This window comes from Gadus macrocephalus, chromosome 23, assembly GCF_031168955.1.
Source record: "Gadus macrocephalus chromosome 23, ASM3116895v1".
Classification (NCBI taxonomy): Eukaryota; Metazoa; Chordata; class Actinopteri; order Gadiformes; family Gadidae; genus Gadus; species Gadus macrocephalus.
Genome location: NC_082404.1, coordinates 6,646,624 through 6,667,736, shown reverse-complemented (window position 1 = coordinate 6,667,736; position 21,113 = coordinate 6,646,624). Strand labels below are relative to the sequence as shown.

At 43.6% G+C, this 21,113-nt stretch overlaps 1 protein-coding gene across 1 annotated transcript; it reads right to left on the bottom strand.

The window, feature by feature from the left end:
- Nucleotides 1-9,515: 9,515 nt before the first annotated feature.
- Nucleotides 9,516-19,837, bottom strand: LOC132452541 (polyunsaturated fatty acid lipoxygenase ALOX15B-like). The gene is made up of 14 exons (XM_060045215.1): nucleotides 19,542-19,837; nucleotides 19,054-19,258; nucleotides 18,623-18,704; nucleotides 17,321-17,443; nucleotides 15,860-15,963; nucleotides 14,012-14,178; nucleotides 13,301-13,444; nucleotides 12,927-13,130; nucleotides 12,717-12,803; nucleotides 12,222-12,391; nucleotides 10,991-11,112; nucleotides 10,744-10,844; nucleotides 10,440-10,610; nucleotides 9,516-9,813 (listed from the first exon to the last, which is right to left on the bottom strand). The coding sequence occupies exons 1-14, from the start codon at nucleotides 19,686-19,688 to the stop codon at nucleotides 9,634-9,636; spliced, it is 2,007 nt and encodes a 668-aa protein (XP_059901198.1). The 5' UTR covers nucleotides 19,689-19,837; the 3' UTR covers nucleotides 9,516-9,633.
- Between the last annotated feature and the right edge of the window lie 1,276 nt (nucleotides 19,838-21,113).

The following is a 21,113-nucleotide window of genomic DNA, read 5'->3' as shown; positions in this document are numbered from 1 at the left end:
GGTAGTGGGTGGAGTCAGAGTTTGAAGGCCCCTGCAATGAATGACTTCCTGTGGCACTCCTTGGCACTCCTCGTGGCCAAGAGTCTGGTGCTGAAGGTACTCCTGTGCTCTGAGGAGCAGGTGGGGACCCTGTCAAGGAGACAGCGGCATTGGGACAGCGTCCTCCTTTCTGTGGCGACCATCAGATGGAGTCCGGTTCCAACACCCCCAGACGAGAACAGGCCTTCCTGGTCCGTTTTTAAGCGCATAGCGTCATGATTAGGAGTTGTTTGCTCGTGGCTGATCCTTCAGGCATCCGTTTGTGTACTCAAGACCTTCATGCAACCTTCAACCCGGTATTTTCAAAGCATCATCAAATTGCTTATTAATCGATAAGCTCCTGGGACGCCAAATGCATATTTGGCAACCCCTAGCACAACCCACAGGGTGGTCAACCCTGAGTTAGGGGTCCCTGTCTGTGAGGCCTGTGTCATTAATAATTGCTATACAGAGTAGGTGGCCTGGACTTGTAGACCACACTCACTGAGGCTCACTGTCTGCACAGGAGCTCAGGATCACTGTGGTTCATCACTGCCTAGCGATTAATGACATACATGCTACTGTTTAGCTCACGTCTTATACCGCTGTGCGGCTGACAAACAGATAACACCTGGAGGTCAGCCCAAAGCTGTGAAGGGACTGTCCATTCATCCTTAATCTGAGATTTACGGAGAGTCGTAAAAAGGTTGAGAGATAAAACTCTTATCGTGTAAACATTATGCAACGTTGAGAAGCTGAACCTCAAACCTTGGTGTTGTAATCCACCTGATTGAAATAGTGTGTGGGTAGTGTGTGTGGATGTGTGTGTGCATTCTGATGAAACCTCTCAGACTCATATTATTAAGAACCTACTTATTAAAAGGTGGTAAGCATCGACCCCCCTCCTCCTCCTTTTAGACAAACTTGGGTATCTGAGTGTACACAATACTACAAAACTACAATCCTACTTTCCCGGGCCTCGTGACAAGGGCCTTGGCGCCTCTGAGGCCCTTAACCCCTGTCAGCTGTCGGTCAGTCGCCGGCCCCTCAGGGGCCCTCTGATGGCCCCCGGGCCTCATATCTCATTTCACACTGATCTGTTCTCGGGGTCATCCATTCACTCTGTGTCGGCGGTGAGAAATGTATTCTCCCGCCTCACTCACAGCAGGGGGGGAAGGGGAGGTCCCCCCGCCCCCCCCCCCTCTCCCTCATATCAGTTTAGAAGACAAACCCAAGGAGAGGCGGAAGTTAGACGACATCGCTTTACCTTTAATTTTTTGAGTTGCTGAGATTAATGTGTGTGTAGTAGAGGGACTTAATGTGTATGTTGTTGAGGAGGTGAATGTGTGTGTAGAGGGGGGGAATGTTTGTGTAGAGAGGGTGAATATGTGTAGCGGATGTGAATATATGCGTTAAAAGCTTATTTTCTTCAAAAGAAAACACTGATCAACAGCAGAGGCCCAGAACCTCAACTGATTCTACGCCATTTAACACTGACCGTTTTTTTCTCTTTTCCAAGTCCTTATTAATTGTCTTCCCATTCACAACCTAAAAGGATTGATGGAATGATGGATAGATGACGTTTTCAAACATGTAACACCTACTATCACAGCTTTTCTTTTTCACTCCATCTCTCTCTCTTTCTTTATTTCTCTCTCTCTCTCTCTCTCTCTCTCTCTCTCTCTCTCTCTCTCTCTCTCTCTCTCTCTATGGCTGCCCCTTGCTCACTCAGCCACACACACACAAGCGCACATACGCACACACACACACACATTCAGCATGACACCAACATGTCATTATATTCAGGCTGCTTACTAAGGCTGCCTGCTAAACACCGTGTGCTACTAAGCTAAAAAGCTTTTGTGTTTTTCCCTGTACAGGCTGATAGAGCTGAAACTCCACGTACTAGCGAATATTGAAGAAAAGTGGAGTATCATTGATTCCTTTGGCAAAGTCTTATCCCACAATCGACACTGGCTGGTACAGAATGTGTCACGTTAAGTTGATGGCTCATTCAAAATGCATTGGTTTATATTTACTTCCGCGGAGCACGTTCATTTCAGCTTTTGAGGAGGTCTGCTTAAAAAATGAATAGGTTTATATTTCATTCTGTTCAGCACAAAAAATCGGACAAAGGCTCCCATTCAGAATGCATTGGTTTACAATCGTGCTCTGGGACACGATTCAATTGATTAACGTTTGTGAGCATGGGCACGAAATCGCGTGATACCGGGTTGCATAGGCAGCACTATGGAACATTGCAATTCTGGAACAAAATACTAGGATCAAAGGAAAGTAGGGGAAACCAGTGATGACATCTTATAACATCTATTCCTCAAATCATGAGCTTTCTAGTCAGGTGATCATATGTGTTGATACATCATTTAATCCAAATGTCAAGTTTAAAGACAAGAAACTCCATAGAAAATGCAAAACCTTTATATCCACATTGCAGATTCTACGGTAAAGTGGTTTAATACAATTATTTTGTATTGTACAATGTGTCTTTGGGGAAAACTGATAACAATTTCATCAGGATGATCAGTGTATGGAGTTTCTAACGGTATAGATTTGCACAGCTGTTTCGATTAGAGATATTTGTAACACATTTGGTTGGGGAGTGACGACCCCACCACTCCACTAGGGGCCTCTGTGTTCTTTGCTGCTTTGCTCTCCCTTTGCAGGTTCCAGGTCGTGGGAGGGTCATCTTCCTGATGAGACACCTGGGCTGGTGTGGTGCTATTTAAAGGCTCACCCTTCTGCAGATCTGGGCTGGCTCTTGTTGATGCAGCCATTGCTTTTGTTCTATTTGTTTGACACACATTCACACACATGCTTACACTACTGATTACTGACATTTATATATATGTTTGGTTGTTTATATTCTTGGTTTGGAATAAATGTAAGCTAATTTCACTCTTTAGTCTGGTCTCCCATCTTTGCCACCGTCAAGAGCCGGGCGGTGACAAGTGGGGGCTCGTCCATTTCCGGTTGACCGGGGTTTGTATTTGGGTAGTTTGTAAGATCTGTTAGGTTTTACGTTAGTGAGCGGTTGTAGCTTGTTAAGTTCAGTGATTGGTGAATGACTTCACATTCTGTTGACGCGGGAGACTTGGACTAGAGGGTAAGCAATCCATTTTGTTTTGGTTAATTTAAGTGGCTGTAACAGGAGGAAATTGTGCTAAAGGTAGTGTTTTCTGTGCTTTGTCCTATGTGTGATCATTAGAGTTGCCGTTGTTTTGTCCCTGATAGGTGAAGAGCAACTTCCCTTGGAAGATTGCTGGGGGGTTTTGTAGTGTGGTGTTAAATGTGGCTGGAGCAGTTGTCTCGGGAGCACGTCCCATGCTGCTGGTGGGGTCGGCATTTACTGCTTGCTCCACCGGGCTTGCGGGTTTCAGTGCGTAAATACCCACCGCAAAAACGCCTGAAGACTAGGGGGTGAGTTAGTTAGTTTTGATTAGGCAGTTAGAGGGACAAGACCACGGTAACGGTTTGGTTGGCTGGAGCTGAGTGGCTAGTGTGGAGGATTTTTTGCGAGCTCCATCAGAGGAGTGTCTGGAGCGCTGCTCACGTGAACAGTTAGTGAAAATTGCAGAGTATTATGAGTTGGATGTTGGGGATAAAAGAATGAAGGAAAACATTAAGGCAATTGTGAAAGCTAATCTGTTTGAAACAGGGGTTCTCAGACCTAAATTGCAGGTTGCTGGTGCCCGGCTGGATGTTTCGGATGCGCTTTTGAGTGAAGTTGGTTTGACGTTTGAGCAGAGGAGGGAGTTGCTTCTGCTGGAAACGGAACGGGAGAGAGCGAAAACGGAACGAGAGAAATTCGTTATGGAGCGGAAGCGACTTGAGTTGGAGGAGCGTAGGCTGAGTTTGGGTGGATCTGAGACAGGGGTGAGTTTTTCTCCAAGGGTCTCTGGTGTATTTGATGCTGTGGGTAGCTTGCGGTTGGTTCCTCGGTTCTGTGAGCAGGACCCAGACGTTTTTTTTTCACTCTTCGAGCGTGTGGCCGAGAGTAGGGGGTGGTCCGATCGCACGTTACTTTTGCAGTGTGTGTTGACGGGTAAGGCACAGGAGGCGTACTCTGCTCTAACTATAGTTGAGAGTAGAGAATATGCGACAGTTAAAGCTTCAGTGTTGCGCGCATATGAGCTTGTACCTGAGGCATATAGGCAGAGGTTCCGGACATGGGAGAAGTCGAGTAGGCAGACGCATGTTGAGTTTGCGAGGGAGCAGTGTACTCATTTCAGTCGCTGGTGTTCTGCTGTGAAGGTAGATACTTTTGATGCTCTATGTGATCTGATTGTTTTGGAACAATTTAAAAACTCTGTTCCTAGTCATATTGCTGTTTATATCAGTGAGCATAAAGTGAAAACTGCGGCAGAAGCTGCCACCCTAACAGATGAGTATGTGCTCACACACAGGATTGAACGTGAGTATAGCGGTAGAGATAGCAGGAGCGATACCGGGTTGCTCAGTACTGCAAGTAAGTGGGAGGAAACGCGTTATCATGGCCTGAGTAGACCAGGGCGTTCGGTGCAGGGTCGAGTGCCATTGGATTTAGGGAAGGGGTGCCACTTCTGCAAGGGCCAGGGGCATTGGAAGGCTGACTGTCCCAAAGCTGGACGTGGGAAGGAAGGAGTACAGGTTAGGTCGAATGTGTGTGCTACCTCTGTGCCATATGTCGGGCCTATTTCTTGTCAGCAGGTGGAGGCTGAAGTTATGGACGGTTTGAAGGACTCGTTCTCTGCTTTTCTGTCTGATGGGAGTGTGTCTTTGGTGGGCAGCGACAGTTCTGTACCTGTAAAAATCCTAAGGGATACTGCTGCTTTTAATTCATATATTGTGAGTTCGGTGTTGCCTTTTTCTCATCAATCTGATACAGGAGATTATGTCCTCATGAGAGGCATGAGTTTGACAGCGTCACCTGTTCCATTGCACAAATTTGTGTTAAACTGTGGTTTGGTCCAGGGTGAAGTTGCTATGGGAGTGCGCCCTGCATTGCCTGTTGATGGTGTAGATATCATTCTAGGGAATGATCTGGCAGGCAGTCGTGTGTGGGCTAAGGGTTCACCACCGCCCATTGTGACTACTTTACCCTTGGTTATAGGACAGCTGGATGAAGGTGCATGTGGGTTTCCTGAGGTGTTCCCCGCTTGTGCAGTAACACGGGCCATGCGCCATGCTGAACGGGACCTTGACCAGATTGAAAAGGGTGACAAGGAGACATTCCCGGTGTCCTTTCCTGATCCTCTTTTGTCTGTTTCCTGCAGTGACCTCATGGCAGAACAGAGAGCAGATTCCTCCTTGAAATCACTGTATGACAGGGTTGTCACTGATGCAGATGGAAGGAGCGCTGCTAATGGTTATTTTGTGCAGGATGGATTGTTGGTGAGGAAGTGGATGCCACATGGGGACAATTTTGTTGGTGATCCAGTGTTGCAGGTTGTTGTCCCATCTAAATTTCGCACTTAGGTTCTGAAGGCCGCCCATGATCACTGTGGGCATTTGGGAGTGCGTAAAACATATGTATATATTTTGCGTTACTTTTTCTGGCCTCGTGTGAAGAGTGATGTGTCCAGCTACATTAGAACATGTTTTACATGTCAGCTAACTGGGAAGCCAAATCAGGTTATTAAGCCAGCTCCACTGTACCCTATTCCAGCTATTGCACAACCATTTGAGCATCTGATTGTAGACTGTGTGGGCCCTTTACCTTGTTCTAAATCAGGTAGTAAATACTTACTGACCGTCATGTGTCGAAGTACAAGGTACCCGGCTGCCTATCCATTGCGTAGCATTACTGCTAAGTCGGTGGTAAAGGCGCTCACGCAGTTCATCTCCATTTTCGGTATACCGAAAGTAATTCAGAGTGATCAGGGCTCAAATTTTTCTTCTCGGATGTTTGCTCAAGTGCTAAAGCAGTTAAGGGTTAAACATAACCAGGCTTCCGCATATCATCCTCAGAGTCAAGGGGCCCTGGAAAGATTTCACCAGACTTTGAAGTCTCTGTTGCGTGGGTATTGCGTTGAGATGAACCAGGACTGGGAAGAGGGGCTTCCATGGTTGCTGCTAGCCGCTAGGGAGGTGGAGCAAGAGAGCACGGGTTTCAGCCCCAACGAACTTGTTTTCGGGCACACGGTGCGTGGGCCGTTGACTTTAGTGCATGATCCTGTTGCAAAACATGAACCGCCTGTAAATTTGATTGATTACATTAATGGTTTTTCGACATCGGTTGTATGCAGCAGGAGAGTTGGCTAAGGAGAAGTTGGCCTCTGCGCAGGTAAAAATGAAGCGTCTGTATGACCGGAAAGCTGAGCAGCATCAGTTTAGTCCTGGTGATCGCGTGTTAGCTTTGTTGCCTATGGTGACTTCTCCATTTCAGGCAAAATTCACTGGTCCTTTCACAGTGTTGCGGCAGGTTTCAGAGCAGAACTACTTGTTGTCAACACCTAAACGAAGGAAATCGACTCAACTCTGCCATGTTAATCTGTTGAAACCCTATTTTGAGCGTGCGCCACCGGTTTCTGATTCAAGTGGCAAGGAGCAGGACCGGTCGGTTAGGTCAGTTTCGGTGGCAGCCACAGTGGAAAGCGGTTCTCCACAGCATTCGGTTGTGCAGGAGGATGATGGTGTGACCCCACCGGATGAGAGTTTGCTGCGAGGCCGGTTAAAAAACTCTGAGACGCTGCGTAACCTAGACACTTTGCTTGGTCAGCTGTCAGTTGAGAGGCGTGCTGAGTTGTCTACGCTAATTGCCGGCTATCATGGGCTGTTTGGTGATACACCGAGCCAAACGCATTTGATTGAACATGACATCGTTGTAGGTGATGTACAGCCTATCCGCCAGCGTTTTTATCGGGTGTCTGAGGGAAAACGTAAGGTGATGGAATCAGAAATAAAGTACATGCTTGAGAATGAAATTGCAGAGCCCTCGTCGTCTAGTTGGGCATCCCCTTGCTTGTTGGTGGATAAGTCTGATAAGAGTCCTCGGTTTTGTACAGACTATCGGAAGGTAAACGCAGTCACCAAGCCTGATGCATATCCACTGCCGCGCATGGAAGATTGTGTGGATCAGGTTGGTTCAGCAAAGTATGTCAGCAAATTCGATTTGCTGAAGGGTTACTGGCAAGTACCGCTGTCAAAACGAGCAAAGGAGATATCTGCTTTTATCACACCCTTTGGCTTGTTTTCCTACAACGTGATGAGCTTTGGACTGCGGAATGCACCTGCAACGTTCCAGCGGTTAATGAATATTGTTGTGTCTGGGCTTGAAGGATGTGCCGTTTACTTGGATGACGTTGTGGTTTATAGCAATACCTGGGAGGAGCATTTGGTTCGCATCAGGATGTTGTTTGAACGTCTGAGTGAAGCGCGTCTTACAGTAAATTTGGCAAAGTGTGAGTTTGCTAAGGCTACTGTCACCTACCTAGGTAAAGTAGTGGGTCAGGGGCAAGTGCGGCCAGTGCAAGCAAAAGTCTCTGCTATAGCAAAGTATCCTGTGCCAGCCAATAAAAAGGAACTGCAGCGTTTTCTGGGTCTGGTGGGCTATTACCGCAGTTTCTGCGAAAGCTTCTCAACAGTGGCAGCCCCTTTAACAGATTTGTTAAAAGGAAAAGCGATATACATCTGGTCGTTGGCCTGTCAGCAAGCTTTTGAGAACATAAAAAATGTTCTGTGCTCTCCTCCCATTTTAGCTGCTCCGCAAATGGATAATCCTTTTATTCTACATGTAGATGCGAGCGACGTGGGGGTAGGTGCTGTCTTGTCCCAAAATGATGATGGTGGAGTTGAACGACCGGTGACTTTCTACTCCAAGAAATTTAATTCCTTTCAGAGGAACTATTCTGTCATTGAGAAGGAAACGCTAGCACTCATTTGGGCGTTACAGCATTTTGAAGTCTACCTTGATTCTGGTAGCATCCCCTTGGTGGTTTATACAGATCACAATCCTATCACCTTTTTGCAGTCTCTACATTGCCCAAACCGTAGATTGATGAGATGGGTTTTGTTCCTGCAGCCATATTGTTTGGACATCCGTCACATAAAAGGCTCTCGAAATGTTGTGGCGGATGCTTTGTCGAGAACACCTTGATTCACTTATAAGGTTACAATTTCCTGGTTTCATGGCTCTTTGCTGTACTCTTAAACTGCTTCTCCAGGCGCGGGAGTTGCTGGGTTACAGTGGGGTCTGCTTGGTGGCCAGGTATGTTCTTCCGAGCGGGTCAGTATTATGCAAATGGTTGAACTGGATTATTTTGAGGGGGGTATTGTATGTCCTTGGTAGAATTTTTTTTTTTGTAAATATTTGGTTGAACACGTGGGCTATACTTAAATAACATTTTGTGTAGTTGTGGTTGGTCGGCATTCCTGGTGGGAATCCCGTTTTTAAGGGGGAGGGTGTGACGACCCCACCACTCCACTAGGGGCCTCTGTGTTCTTTGCTGCTTTGCTCTCCCTTTGCAGGTTCCAGGTCGTGGGAGGGTCATCTTCCTGATGAGACACCTGGGCTGGTGTGGTGCTATTTAAGGCTCACCCTTCTGCAGATCTGGGCTGGCTCTTGTTGATGCAGCCATTGCTTTTGTTCTATTTGTTTGACACACATTCACACACATGCTTACACTACTGATTACTGACATTTATATATATGTTTGGTTGTTTATATTCTTGGTTTGGAATAAATGTAAGCTAATTTCACTCTTTAGTCTGGTCTCCCATCTTTGCCACCGTCAAGAGCCGGGCGGTGACAAAAGTTTTTAAATTTTGCCTACCAGGTAGAGAACAAGCGAAAGCATATCAGGGTCAAAAGTTTTCAAAATTGGGATTTATATACATAGCATCGGTAAGCAGATCTCTAACTAGCGTCGTTCCATAATTCCTATAGGGGGCGATATAACATTTGGTAAAAGACGAACGATTTTGCTGTGCAGTGAAAATTTCGGAAAATCTTCAGAAATGTACTTCAGAATCATAGCTTAAATGAAATACGGTTTTGATATTCATGATAACCCTCATTACAATCCTGAGGAATGGTTTTGATTGTGTAAAAAATAGCAGAGTTATGGCAAATTCAATGTATGCTAATTACCATACATCTGTGTTTGTTAGTTTGTGTGTGTGAGTGTTAATATTCCGGATTGGTAATGCATGTATCTCCGAGGTGGACTGGAAAAGTTTGGTGCGTAGGGGGCGCTATCATTTGCGGTATGAGTTTAAAAGATCAAAACGATAGATTAATTAGAAATTAAGAAACTTGGTGTGCATGCCTTATTTTGCATGTTGAGGATTCAGCCTCTTAGATCCATGTCTGGATAGATTTTGCTGTAGGCTACAGTTAAAATTATGTCAAATGACAAAAGTTCTGTTGAAACGATCTATGGAATTACCTAATTAAGATTGAAAGGATTCGGTTTGTTTGTGTAAAAAAATGTGTGTGTGTGTGTGTGTGTGTGTGTGTGTTATGCTTAACACATTCAATTACTTTATAAAAATCTAATAATTATTCATATTGTATTGTAGGCAGCAGACCGTGTAGACAATGGAGTTTGAACCCAACCCTTCAGCTGGGAGTCCACCTCCAGGACCAGAGCCTCCTGCCCCCCATAGCTCCGCTACTCAGATGGCTACGCTATTCTCCAGAAACGGTGGGTCCAGAAACGTGCACGGGATTTCCAGACTCAAGTTTCTGGCTTCAATAAGTGCACTTAAAAGTCCAAGCTCCCCTTTGAAGATCTCCATGTGCTGGCGTGGAACTCTTTCAGAGAAATGCTCTTCAGGGTAGTGGCCAAGGGGCACCTGTTGGGATGAACACAGGTTAAATACATATAATACACACACACACACACACACACACACACACGTTAAATGCCTAGGCCTATAGTATAACAGATTTATAACCCATTGAATATAACCCATTGAGAAGATAACTTTGATTCAGCATGCTACAAATATGACAGGGAGTAAATGGTAAATGGACCTCATTTATACAGCTTTTTCTAACCAGTGGCCACTCAAAGTGCTTTACAATATTGCCGAACATTCACCCATTCATGCACACATTCACACACCGACAGTGGTGTCAACCATGCAAGGCAACAGCCAGCTCGTTGGGAGCTGTTAGGATGAGTTGCCTTGCTCAGGGATACCTCAACACTTTAGTTAGGAGGAGCTGGGGATCGAACAAGCAACCTTCCGGTTACCATCCAACCCGCTCTTCCTCCTGAAACACATGCCGCCCCTTAAGTAAACCTTAGTATACATTAAACACTTGAATAGCATAGGCTACTCTGGGCATTATCAGAAGTATACTGCATATTCTCCAGGGAATAAGTATACAAACTCAAGGAAGTAAGTATAGGTCTACTGAATACTGAGGGATGTACGGTATATGTTCTCCCAAAATAACAGTGTGGCAAACTTACAAAATCACTGGACTGCTTGCTGAGCAGCCACATGATAGCCATGCCATGAACGGTGACGTTGATGTCAGGGAGAGTTTCCAGGAGGGACCTTTCATCTGCAGTTCCCTTGGTGGTCGGCGGGGGGCGCTGTAGGGTCGGTGGAGTGTTGGGCATCCATGAACCGTAGTCAAACTAAAAATGAATCATTATCAGTTCACATTTTTTGCTATATTTTGACAAATAATCAAAATAAGTGGATTAGAAAAAAACATTAATTGTCAAGAAGGGACCAAAATAATGATTTAGATTAGTGAAAAAATCAGACCTGGCCGCTGTTGACTGCAGCGTGCTGGGCGGAACCGGTGAAGATCACCATGGTGACGAATTTCACCAGCTCAGCTACAGTGTTCAATTTTTGCAGCATTCCTGAGTATTATGCATTTTTATATTAAAGAATCGTTACTTGGATTAAATAAAATGAGTTCTACAGTATGCCTATCCCAGAGTAATATATATAATAATAATGTATTTCTTCACCTAACATGATTTTATTAATTTTGCTTGAAGCTCACCAGATTCTGGCCGTGAAAGGAATCCATGTTCAAAGATGTCCAGAACCCAGGTCTGTAGCTCTGTGTCTCGCTGGACATCAGAGTCATCTTTGTAGTAGTAGCCAAGAACTCCCTCAACAAACCTGTATCATACATATAGAGTAGCGGTGCCAAAGAATTAGGATTGCGGGACACACATTTTACATTTTGATGCAACACACAAAAAAAATACAACTTTTTACATTTTGATGCAACACACAATAACTAATAAAACTAAACTACACACTACAATATGACACGAATCAACTAATCACACAACAAGCAGCCAACAGTCATCCTCACCTACGCAAATGAAAAATATGATTTCATAGTTCAGTTTTGTTAAAGGTCAGTCTGATGTCTTTTGTTATTAATTATTGTGTAGTCTTGGTTGTGGGCGATATCATGTGTGTTTCATTGTTTGTGCGGTGTGTTTTAATAAAGGCAACTCTCAGGATCGCATGGGGCGCGATCCTGAGATCCTCCTATAACCTGTGCTCCCGTCTGTTCAGGTTCACCACAAAATGACTGGGGTCTTGGGATGAGGGGGCTGAGAAGGCTGGTGTCCGAGGATACAGGAACACACCATCAATTCCCAGTTAGAGGGGGCTCAGTATTATTCAGGGGCAGCTGAAGCCCCCGACCAGGTTTATCATGTAACGAAGTACTTTTTCGACCAGCTAGTATTGCTAGCTAGAAAGTATTATGCTCCAAAAGCTAAGCTTGCCTGAAACCGTGTGCACATAGTTGATTGACAGCCAGGGCTGAGGCTATTTCTCTTTAAGCTTCTGATTGGTCGGAAGGAGTGGGCCTCATTGTGAAACTTGCGAATGGAATATCTCTGCACTACTGCTAATTGGCCAATGAAACTCACTCACAGTAGACCGTGTGTGAGTGCGTTAATGTGAGAAAGGTTCCCCAAAATCATACCTACTACAGCTTTAACATTTATAGGCTACCGTTGAAACAATTTAAGTTTCCTGCAACGGGTTCTAGGTTCAGACCAATATCAGAACACATTTAAACAAGCACACACCCAAAGAAACCAATAACTACTACTATTATTAGGCTGACATTATGTTTAGCATTTCAAGAGCAGGAGTGATGTTCGGCACCAAAAATAATTTTTTGGCTATTATTGTACAATAAACGTAGTACGATGGTTTATGTCTATAGTTTGACAGTTTTTATGTTCTATAAGTGTTTCTATTACCTGTTGGTGATGTCCCACATGTGGAAGCCATCGTCTCTGTAGTAGAAGTGGGGCACAGACTCCAGCCCTCTCTCCTTGATGTCATCCCGAATGCAGAGCGAGGTGTAGGTTATAGATGACGTGGCTCGTTGCAGAATCGTTTGCATAGCCTGTCCACCCGAAGAGGTGAACTTGGGAAGCATTTACTTTGTTACACTAACCAGGCTGGAATCAGGCTGGAAAGGACGACCAATAAATAATCTGAAGGGCTGCTACAATATCACAATCACATGCATATTTTTAAATAAACATAAGTTAAATAAACAAGAGATATCATAAGGCATATGATATATCTTAATTAAAGGGGTTAATATAATTAAGGTGACATGCAACATGAAATGTTTCCACAATTTTTGTCTCAGAACACATGACGCAGTTCTCTTATACAATTAATTAACTGAATGTGACGGTTCCTCTTTAAGGCAACAACATATATAAATATGGTCTGCTCCCTACCTTATTGAAAAATCCACTGTCAGATATGAGTAGGTTCCGGGCCAGGGAGTTAATCTGGAGGGTGTAGCGAGTGTGTGGAACCAGGAGCTACCGCAAAAGAGGAAAGAACATATTTTTTTCACATGTATCATATTGAAAGGTTCTGTTCTGTTCTCTTTTAATTAACATTTTATATTGAGAGTTTATGAGATTATGCAAAACAATGGTCACCTTGTACAGTGGATGCACCATGGGCAGGTTACGCAGGAGTGAGACAGAAAAGACTTCTGCCAGAAGATGAGTGCGGAGCAAGTGGGAGTTAAGCTGGTGGTCCTGGAAATCTGCACTTCTGACAAACATCTTGGCCAACAACCAGTCGTACTCTGAGTCGGTAGGACAGAAGATGGGGTTGTCCTTTGATGGTTCCTGCTTCAACTATAGAAAAGGGACAATGCTCACAGAATGAATTGAAAAAATCACTTTGATTAATATTGGGAGTTCCTAAAAGTTTCCATGGAGTTACCGGTACATACAGTTATTCCATAAAGTTTCCATACATCAGCCATCATTTGGGGATGGAAACAAGTGTTAATATCAACCCTTACCTGGATAGCTAGGGGCATCAGCTGATCTTCAGGGGTTTTGTGGAGCAGGATGAGTGGGGCCATCAGGTACTGCTGCTTGCCATTAACCATGTTGGCTTTCAGTCCATCCAAGAGTTTGTAGTCACACAGGAATATGTTGCCGCTCTGTTTAAATATGAGTTTGGAAAATGTTCTAAATGACTAGGGTGTTTTTTAAATATGTATTACAATGATGGCATTCCTGCAAACCTGGACTTCTATGATAGTTCTGCCCCTGATTAAAGTATTTCTTTATATATTTAACTGCTGAACTACTAAAAACAGTTGTGTTGCTGCCACTTTGTGTCCTCTATTAATTACAATATAAAATAAAAAGGTAACACTTTACATTTAGTGTAATTTACACACTGTTTACTGTAGGCCTATGTACTTAGTATGTAGCAATGCGATTCATATGATTTCCTGTTCCTAACCTTCCTAACCTCTAACACTGTTATTACATTAAGTACATGCTGTCACGTTGGTTATTTCACAGTATTTACTTGGTATATAATAATGGTACGGTAACAACACACTATAATGTCAAATGTGAGGAAAAAATATCTTGAACCCAAGTTGCACTCTCTGAAAGTGCTTGCACACAGCCCAACAAAAGGCATCAAAAACAATGATACAAGCACCTAAAAAACATGTTGAATCTTTCAGAGGTCACCGTCCAGGGGAATCACACACCTGCATCTCTTCTGCTAGGCTCTTCCCGCCGTGGAGGAACACCATTTGATCAGTGACAGGGAAGTTTTCCGGCAACACCGAACAACGACGGATCACCATTGGGTTGACACCGTTTAGAAACTGGTAGCCAAATAGAGAATCCTTCATCCAGTTCTGCTGAACGTATTCTACAAACAGAAGGCATGGTGTGAATTCATTTACAGAGGCTTAGAACACATTTATTCAAACATTATTTTAATAATGCTGATCTAAGTACGATATAAGTGTAGCAAAGAGAGAGCGCAGAAACTAGTAATATTTTAGTGTAAACCTTCCGGCTCTGCTCCCTCCCATCATACGCTAAGGGGGGTTAGCTGGTAGCGTATGGCGACACATTAGTGCCATAATTCACTAATGTGATAAAAGATGCATTCGGGCGTATTATATTATTCCACACGCGTAGATATTAACTGCGAGCGCGCAAATGATCTCTGCGCGGCTTGCGTGCGCAAAACAGCCTTTCGCGCGCGCAAATTACCTCAGCGCGCGCAAAACCTCTCGCGAAAGATGTTTTTACACTCTCGCTCGAATTTAATTTTGGCACTATGGGGGAGGGAACCAAGGCAGGGCGGGCTTTCCTATGATTGGCCGTTTCTGAAGCGCGATATTTGATTGACAGCCCTCCTCAGCCCTCTCATTCAATTCTGAATTGTACAGTAAATGGCTGAAACGATAGTTACTTATTGTAACTCTAGATTCTATGAGTATAGGCGCAGCCTTTTAAGGCTATCGCTATTGGGTTATCCCTAGGCGTGAGCCGTAGCACTGAAAAATTTGTAATCCCCGACCACCAACAGCGTGGGCCTCAATTACGTCCGCGTGCGGCGTGCCTCAACGACGTCCGCATTTCGCAGATATAGTCGGGTGCCGGCGGACGTTCTGCTCCCAATAAACAGCTTTTCTTCAGCTATTTAAAGGACAATGAGGCCGACACTTAAAAGGCTGCGGCTATACTCATAGAATCTTGAGTTACAATACGTAACTATCGTTTCAGCCATTTACTGTACAATTCAGAATTGAATGAGAGGGCTGAGGAGGGCTGTCAATCAAATATCGCGCTTCAGAAACGGCCAATCATAGGAAAGCCCGCCCTGCCTTGGTTCCCTCCTACATAGTGCCAAAATTTAATTCGAGCGAGAGCGTAAAAACATCTTTCGCGAGAGATTTTGCGCGCGCTGAGGTAATTTGCGCGCGCGAGAGGCTGTTTTCGGCGCGCTGAGGTAATTTGCGCGCATGAGAGGCTGTTTTGCGCGTGCAGAGATCATTTGCGCGCTCGCAGTTAATATCTACGCGTGTGGAATAATATAATACGCCCGAATGCATCTTTTATCACATTAGTGAATTATGGCACTAATGTGTCGCCATAGTAGCGCTCTAAAATCCAAATTGTCTCATACCGAGACAGGCGGGTTTGTATCATCTCTTTAACTCAGGAAGTGATTCGCATTATAATTCTTGTTTGAAGTCAGAAACGTCAATGATATCTGAGCCAAGGTTAGCGTACGACAGAGGGCATTATACTGTTTTTACCAATAGTCAATATGCATTAACTATGCTCTTTTCTGTTCGGCCGCGCTTCATTAAAAAACAATGAGGGACCTTTCAAACCCCAACGTTAAACCAATAAGTTAATACGTCACACAATAAAATAAACACAATTGTATTATCGTTTCTCAATGTTGACAGAATCACCATCAAATTGGCTCTCAAACGGTTACCATCCTTTCTACAGAGCCTTCAATATCTAAAGTAAAACCCCTACATGAGCCATCAACATGAGCCATCAACTTAATGTGAATCAGTCTATACCAGACAGTGCAGTTTGTTTGTGGCGGAAGACTTTGCCGATGGCATCAATGCTCGTCCACTTTTTTTTACGGTCCGCTAGTCTGTGGAGTTTCAGCTCTATCATCCTGGACAGAGAAAACACAAAGACCTTAAAGGTGACATATTATGTTGTTTTCCCAACAAGTAAACATAGTATTTGAGTTCCAGAAAACATCTTTTTTAAGCTGTTTGCTGGAAATAGCCTAGTCTACCTATATCCCTATGTTTCAGTCCCTTCAGAATGCGCTGTTTCTGATGTCTGTAGCATTGATGCAAATGAGCTGCCGCCCATTGACCAATGAGCTGTCAGACTGAACCACAGCATGGAGGAGAAGGGATTGTTGCCGTTTGCTGACTCCTGGAGCTCTATATCTATATTATATAATATAACATAATAATAATATTATATACGGGTATTTATATAATCTATCTAATATCACGGCCAAAAGCTATGTGCGCCTCGGATGATATTATGAATAATAAAGACTGTGTCTGACGTCTCTGGTAGCCTACTTCCACAAGTAAAGACTCGTAGTGGGGGATATCTCGGCCATGGTTGAGAAGAATTGGGGGGAAGGAGCTTTGGCGTTGACTCTCTGAAGTCCATGAACCGCGACATGGAGAAGAAAAGGATTGTACTCCGGGAGCTGAGCTGCCGGACTTCCTCCGAGCTCCCCGCTCCAGAGCTGCCGGCCTCCGTCGAAGCCGTCCGGCTGCAGTCCGACAGCTCCGGAGGAGTACTCCGGGAGCTGAACTGGCGCCGAAGCTAGGTGGCAGCTCCAGCAGACTAGCAGCTCCGGCGGACGAGCAGCTCCGGCTGGGGTAGCTCGGTGGCAGTCCAGCAGCTCAGCTCCGGGAGTACAATCCCTTTCTACTCCATGTCTCCTCCTCCCGACTTCCCTTCGGCGGCAGCTCCGGCGGGGTGAGCTCGGCGCCAGAGAAAGGGACTCCCGTAGCTTAGCTGCAGGGCTAGCGCCGAGTTCACCCCGCCGGAGCTGCTCGTCCGCTGGTCCACAAAATCTTAGCGATGCTCTGATTGGAGGGCAGAGGGGAAGCGGGAGCTAATATTCAAATGTGCCCCCTTCCTACGTAGGATGGGGCGCCGAAACTGACTCGCTCGTTTGGTAGCCGGAGGCGGGCTGCTTCCAGAAATGCGTGTCTCACTCAAAGAATCATGTACAGACTTATTTCAAAGTTTGTATGCGTGTGAGAGCACCATCTACCCACAACAACACCCCAAATCCCAGGAAAAATGCTGTTTTCATAATATGTCCCCTTTAAGCATAGTACCACACTTAGCCTATTGATTGATGAAAGTTGATTTAAAAAGCATCACACCATTTTCAGAATTGTGCTACTTGTCACTGTCAATTGATGTTATTTATTAGTTTGTCTCAAATAAATGATTAGCATAATTTTCAAACACTACAAAAAAAACAATACCCTTGTAAAGCGTTGAGTCCAAACTCTACTTCTTTAGTGAAGGAGAACCGGACCTCGTCAGGTAGGGAATGAACACAGTGAACCTTCATACAGTGAGGAATCCCCTCTGCATAAATGCTCCAGCTGGGGAAAATATTTCAAAAAGTACAACAATTTAATAATAAAAGTACAACAATTTATTAATAACAATTCAATACTATCAATGCTAGAATAGTTAGCTTAAAACTGTAAGATTGGTTTCACTAGAATAACAAATTGTCGTATGAATTGTTGAAATGTGCTAGGGAAATATGCTAAATTAACCAAATAATTTCTCCCGTGAGGGCTCCACACACCAAAGCTATTTTGAACCAGGGTCCTTTTGTCCTAAATTTGTATTTCATATTTCTTGATAGCAAAGTACATGGATGCGGCATTATTTGTAAAAACATATTCACAAATAATTATATTTAACACTGCTTTTTGGCTTTTCTTAAAGGGGGTTCTTCCGACGTGGGGTCTATTTATGCTGCTCCCGTCTGGCGTTTTGGATGCGTTTTAGTCCAGCTTATCAATTGAAATGGCCTAGATGAGTGAGTCTTTGCAGGATTTAATATGCCTCCGGATGAATTCAGGGAAACAATAAACTTCAGCTTACTTTTGCACTATACACTTGAGCTATGATGTGTGGAAGCCTTTAATAGTTATTAAGCAAACCTTTCACGTAGAAGAAAAACCAAACACCATTGTGGAGCTATTCCCGGCCAGAATCCGAAGGTAAAAAACTGCCATAACGCTTTCAGGCTTTTTTAGTTCCATTAGCTTAAAATAGATTCGAGGGTAGTCCCAACTTTTGATTGATTTATCTGGAAACCCAAAACTGCCAGTTACAATTAACATGCGCACTACCATGCGTATAATAACCCCTAGTCGGCAATTTGAGTCCATATTAACATTTTATTCTACGTTTTTAAAAAGTCATGCATTTGATTAAGATTTTTGGGTTTGGAACTTCTTTAAGAAATGCTAGCGCTACATTTCAATCTGATATTTGGTCTCAGCTACGCCAGATCAGATATTCTGCATCGTGATTTCTGATCCCCGACACCTGCTGTGCTACCAAAGCGTCTTGTGATCTTGATTTTCGCTGCTTTGTGAGCGGATCTCATATCATCTCTACATTAGGCCCACTGACTGGGCAACAAACAAACTGCATGAAGGTTAGGGATCTTACTTCATTGCCTAAGCAAGCAATTATACAATTATTGCAATAAGCATGTGATTTGTGCTATTATAAATCCATTATGAATATAAATTACATACCAATACTGTTCCTTTCTCAGTTTCAATTCTTTCTTTCTGCTTTGGCTCGCATAAGGCTGGATGTCATCAAACACTAAACAAGCTGCAACGCTTGATAGAAGACCATAAAAAGGTACAATATGCAAATACATATATTTTCATAATTGTTTGGATTGTACTCTGAAACACAATCGTATGTAGATGCTAACTTTAACGGGTATAGGCAGCATAGAGAAATCTTTTTGCTTCATTAAAAAACAAATGTCAACATGCCTTACTTTTTCGAAGCAGGGTTTAGACTGAAGCTAACTTGAAATGTAAAATCTTGCATAATGTAGCCTACCTTTAATTGTATACAACTTATTCCAGAACTAACATACGTATTAACATAGGTATGTTATAGCACTTTAATACAAAATACAATAACCAATTTGGTGACAAGTTCCATGTACCTGTGGCCTCTCTGAACTGTTGAACTTCTTTGTTGGTGATCCAGCGATAGATGGGGAAGTGGAAGGTCTCTCCTTCAGGGGACTTGAGTTCCACCTTGGCAGGGAACCAGGGGTCTTGTGGCAGCAGAAGACGGGGATTTTTGTTCAGCTCAATCAGTACCAGTTTGCCAATGGACTTTTTGCAGTCCAGCTCAAATTTTAAAACCTACAGGTGGACAGGGCGAGAGAGAAGTGTGATATATCTTCTATAAAGCTATATATAGCTTGTCATTAGTTCTAAAAACACGTTTATTTGCATTAGCATTCACAATCATTAACATCTTTGATGATTTAATCTTTCATTGAGATTAGGTCCAATGAAAGGTAAATTAAATGTAAATCATTATTACACAAACATTATTGTCAACTACTTTGACAATTATTTAATATAGTAAAATAAACAAGTTGACAATATTTGTCTAGGAATGTATTTAAAATGTCAAACTTACAGATCCAGCCTTGAACAAAAAGTGTCCAGTAGAAAGAGCTTTGCGTCGGCTCTCCCCCGCTGTCCCCACTAGTTTAATGTGGACATGATCCCAAGTGGAGGCAAGGAGACGGTCTTCAGTCGTTATGACCCCTTTGTATTTAGGCATCTTTCCTCTGTAGTGTTAACGTTGGAGTGGTACACTCACATGAATCACTTTAACATGAAATAGAATGCAGGTATTACCTTGTTATATAGCCCTCTAAAATAATGCTTGGTATTTTGGATTTACCTTCCTTTAGTACTCTTATTTCTAAGTTACCCCTCCTATAATGACACATCTACAGGTTGACAAGGAAACAGTAGGGAGGTTAATTATTAAGTGTCAGATTGTCGCCTTTGCTGCCGTTGCATGAGTGCCAAGGGGAACTCCTGCGTAAAAATGCCAAAGTAATCTAAACTATCTTAACTGGTCAAACTCACTGAAAACTGAAGCAAAAGTATCAGACTATATACATTCACATTCAAGCGCAAAACTAGAGCTGTGATAAACGAGAAAAAACTATGAAAATAGCGATTCCTTTTTACAAATGTAACAGAGCTTCTGTAACAGGATGCGAGTCAGGCGCCAGTATCCATGGAAAACCCGGAAATCATTTAATCTTATCATTTAATAACTGGCTAACAAGATTTGGTTATTGGTCGGAAAATAAAGTCGGAATCAGATAACAAATAACTAACACACTTGTCCAAATGTGTCACCTTCATCATATTGAATTGAAGTTAAAGTTTAAGAATAATGCCTAACATTTCCAGGATACAAATATAATGTGTAACATATCCTGGAAATCTTCAGGATATGTTGGGCCGCCGCCCTCGGGCCCGGGCCCTCTGCCGTGTCACAGGGAGCCCCGCCCATGCTCCCCCTCAACAACGAGCGAGAGAGGAATAAATTGCGTATACCTGCATGTAAAGGGGGTGCAGCAAGATGAGGAGGTAAAAAAACAGTGTTCTTAACCTTTAATGCTATCAAACCATCAACAGCTGCAACATTTCCGTTGACGTCAGATTCATCAGAACATATTAAACCACGCTGTGAAACAGCCAATAGGCCTACTACAGAAAACAATAGTAAAAAATTAAGTAGGCTATAAAACAATACAGAACGGACAAGAGAAACGTATAAATCCCTTTATTTACGCCGTTATGTTGTGATATAGTGTCAATAAAGACCAAAAAAAAAATCGACAATCTGTTGAATGCATAAGGCGTAACATATTTTAATTGAACATCGTAGGCCTACATATTGAGCTCGCGTAATACATATCTCGTGAGCCCGCGTAATCCAGGCTTACCGCTCAAGTAAGCCTGACAGTTAGCCTGCTACTGACCAGTTAGTTAGGTCGGATGAGTTGCCATGGTTACTTAGCGGAGATTCCCATAAGTCAGGTTAATGGAACGCAACTCTAGCTGAAAGTAGCAAGGCTAAGCGAAATAAGAGATACGTGAGACAGCGAGAGAGAGAGAGAGAGAGAGAGAGAGAGAGAGAGAGAGAGAGAGAGAGAGAGAGAGAGAGAGAGAGGTGAGAGATGGA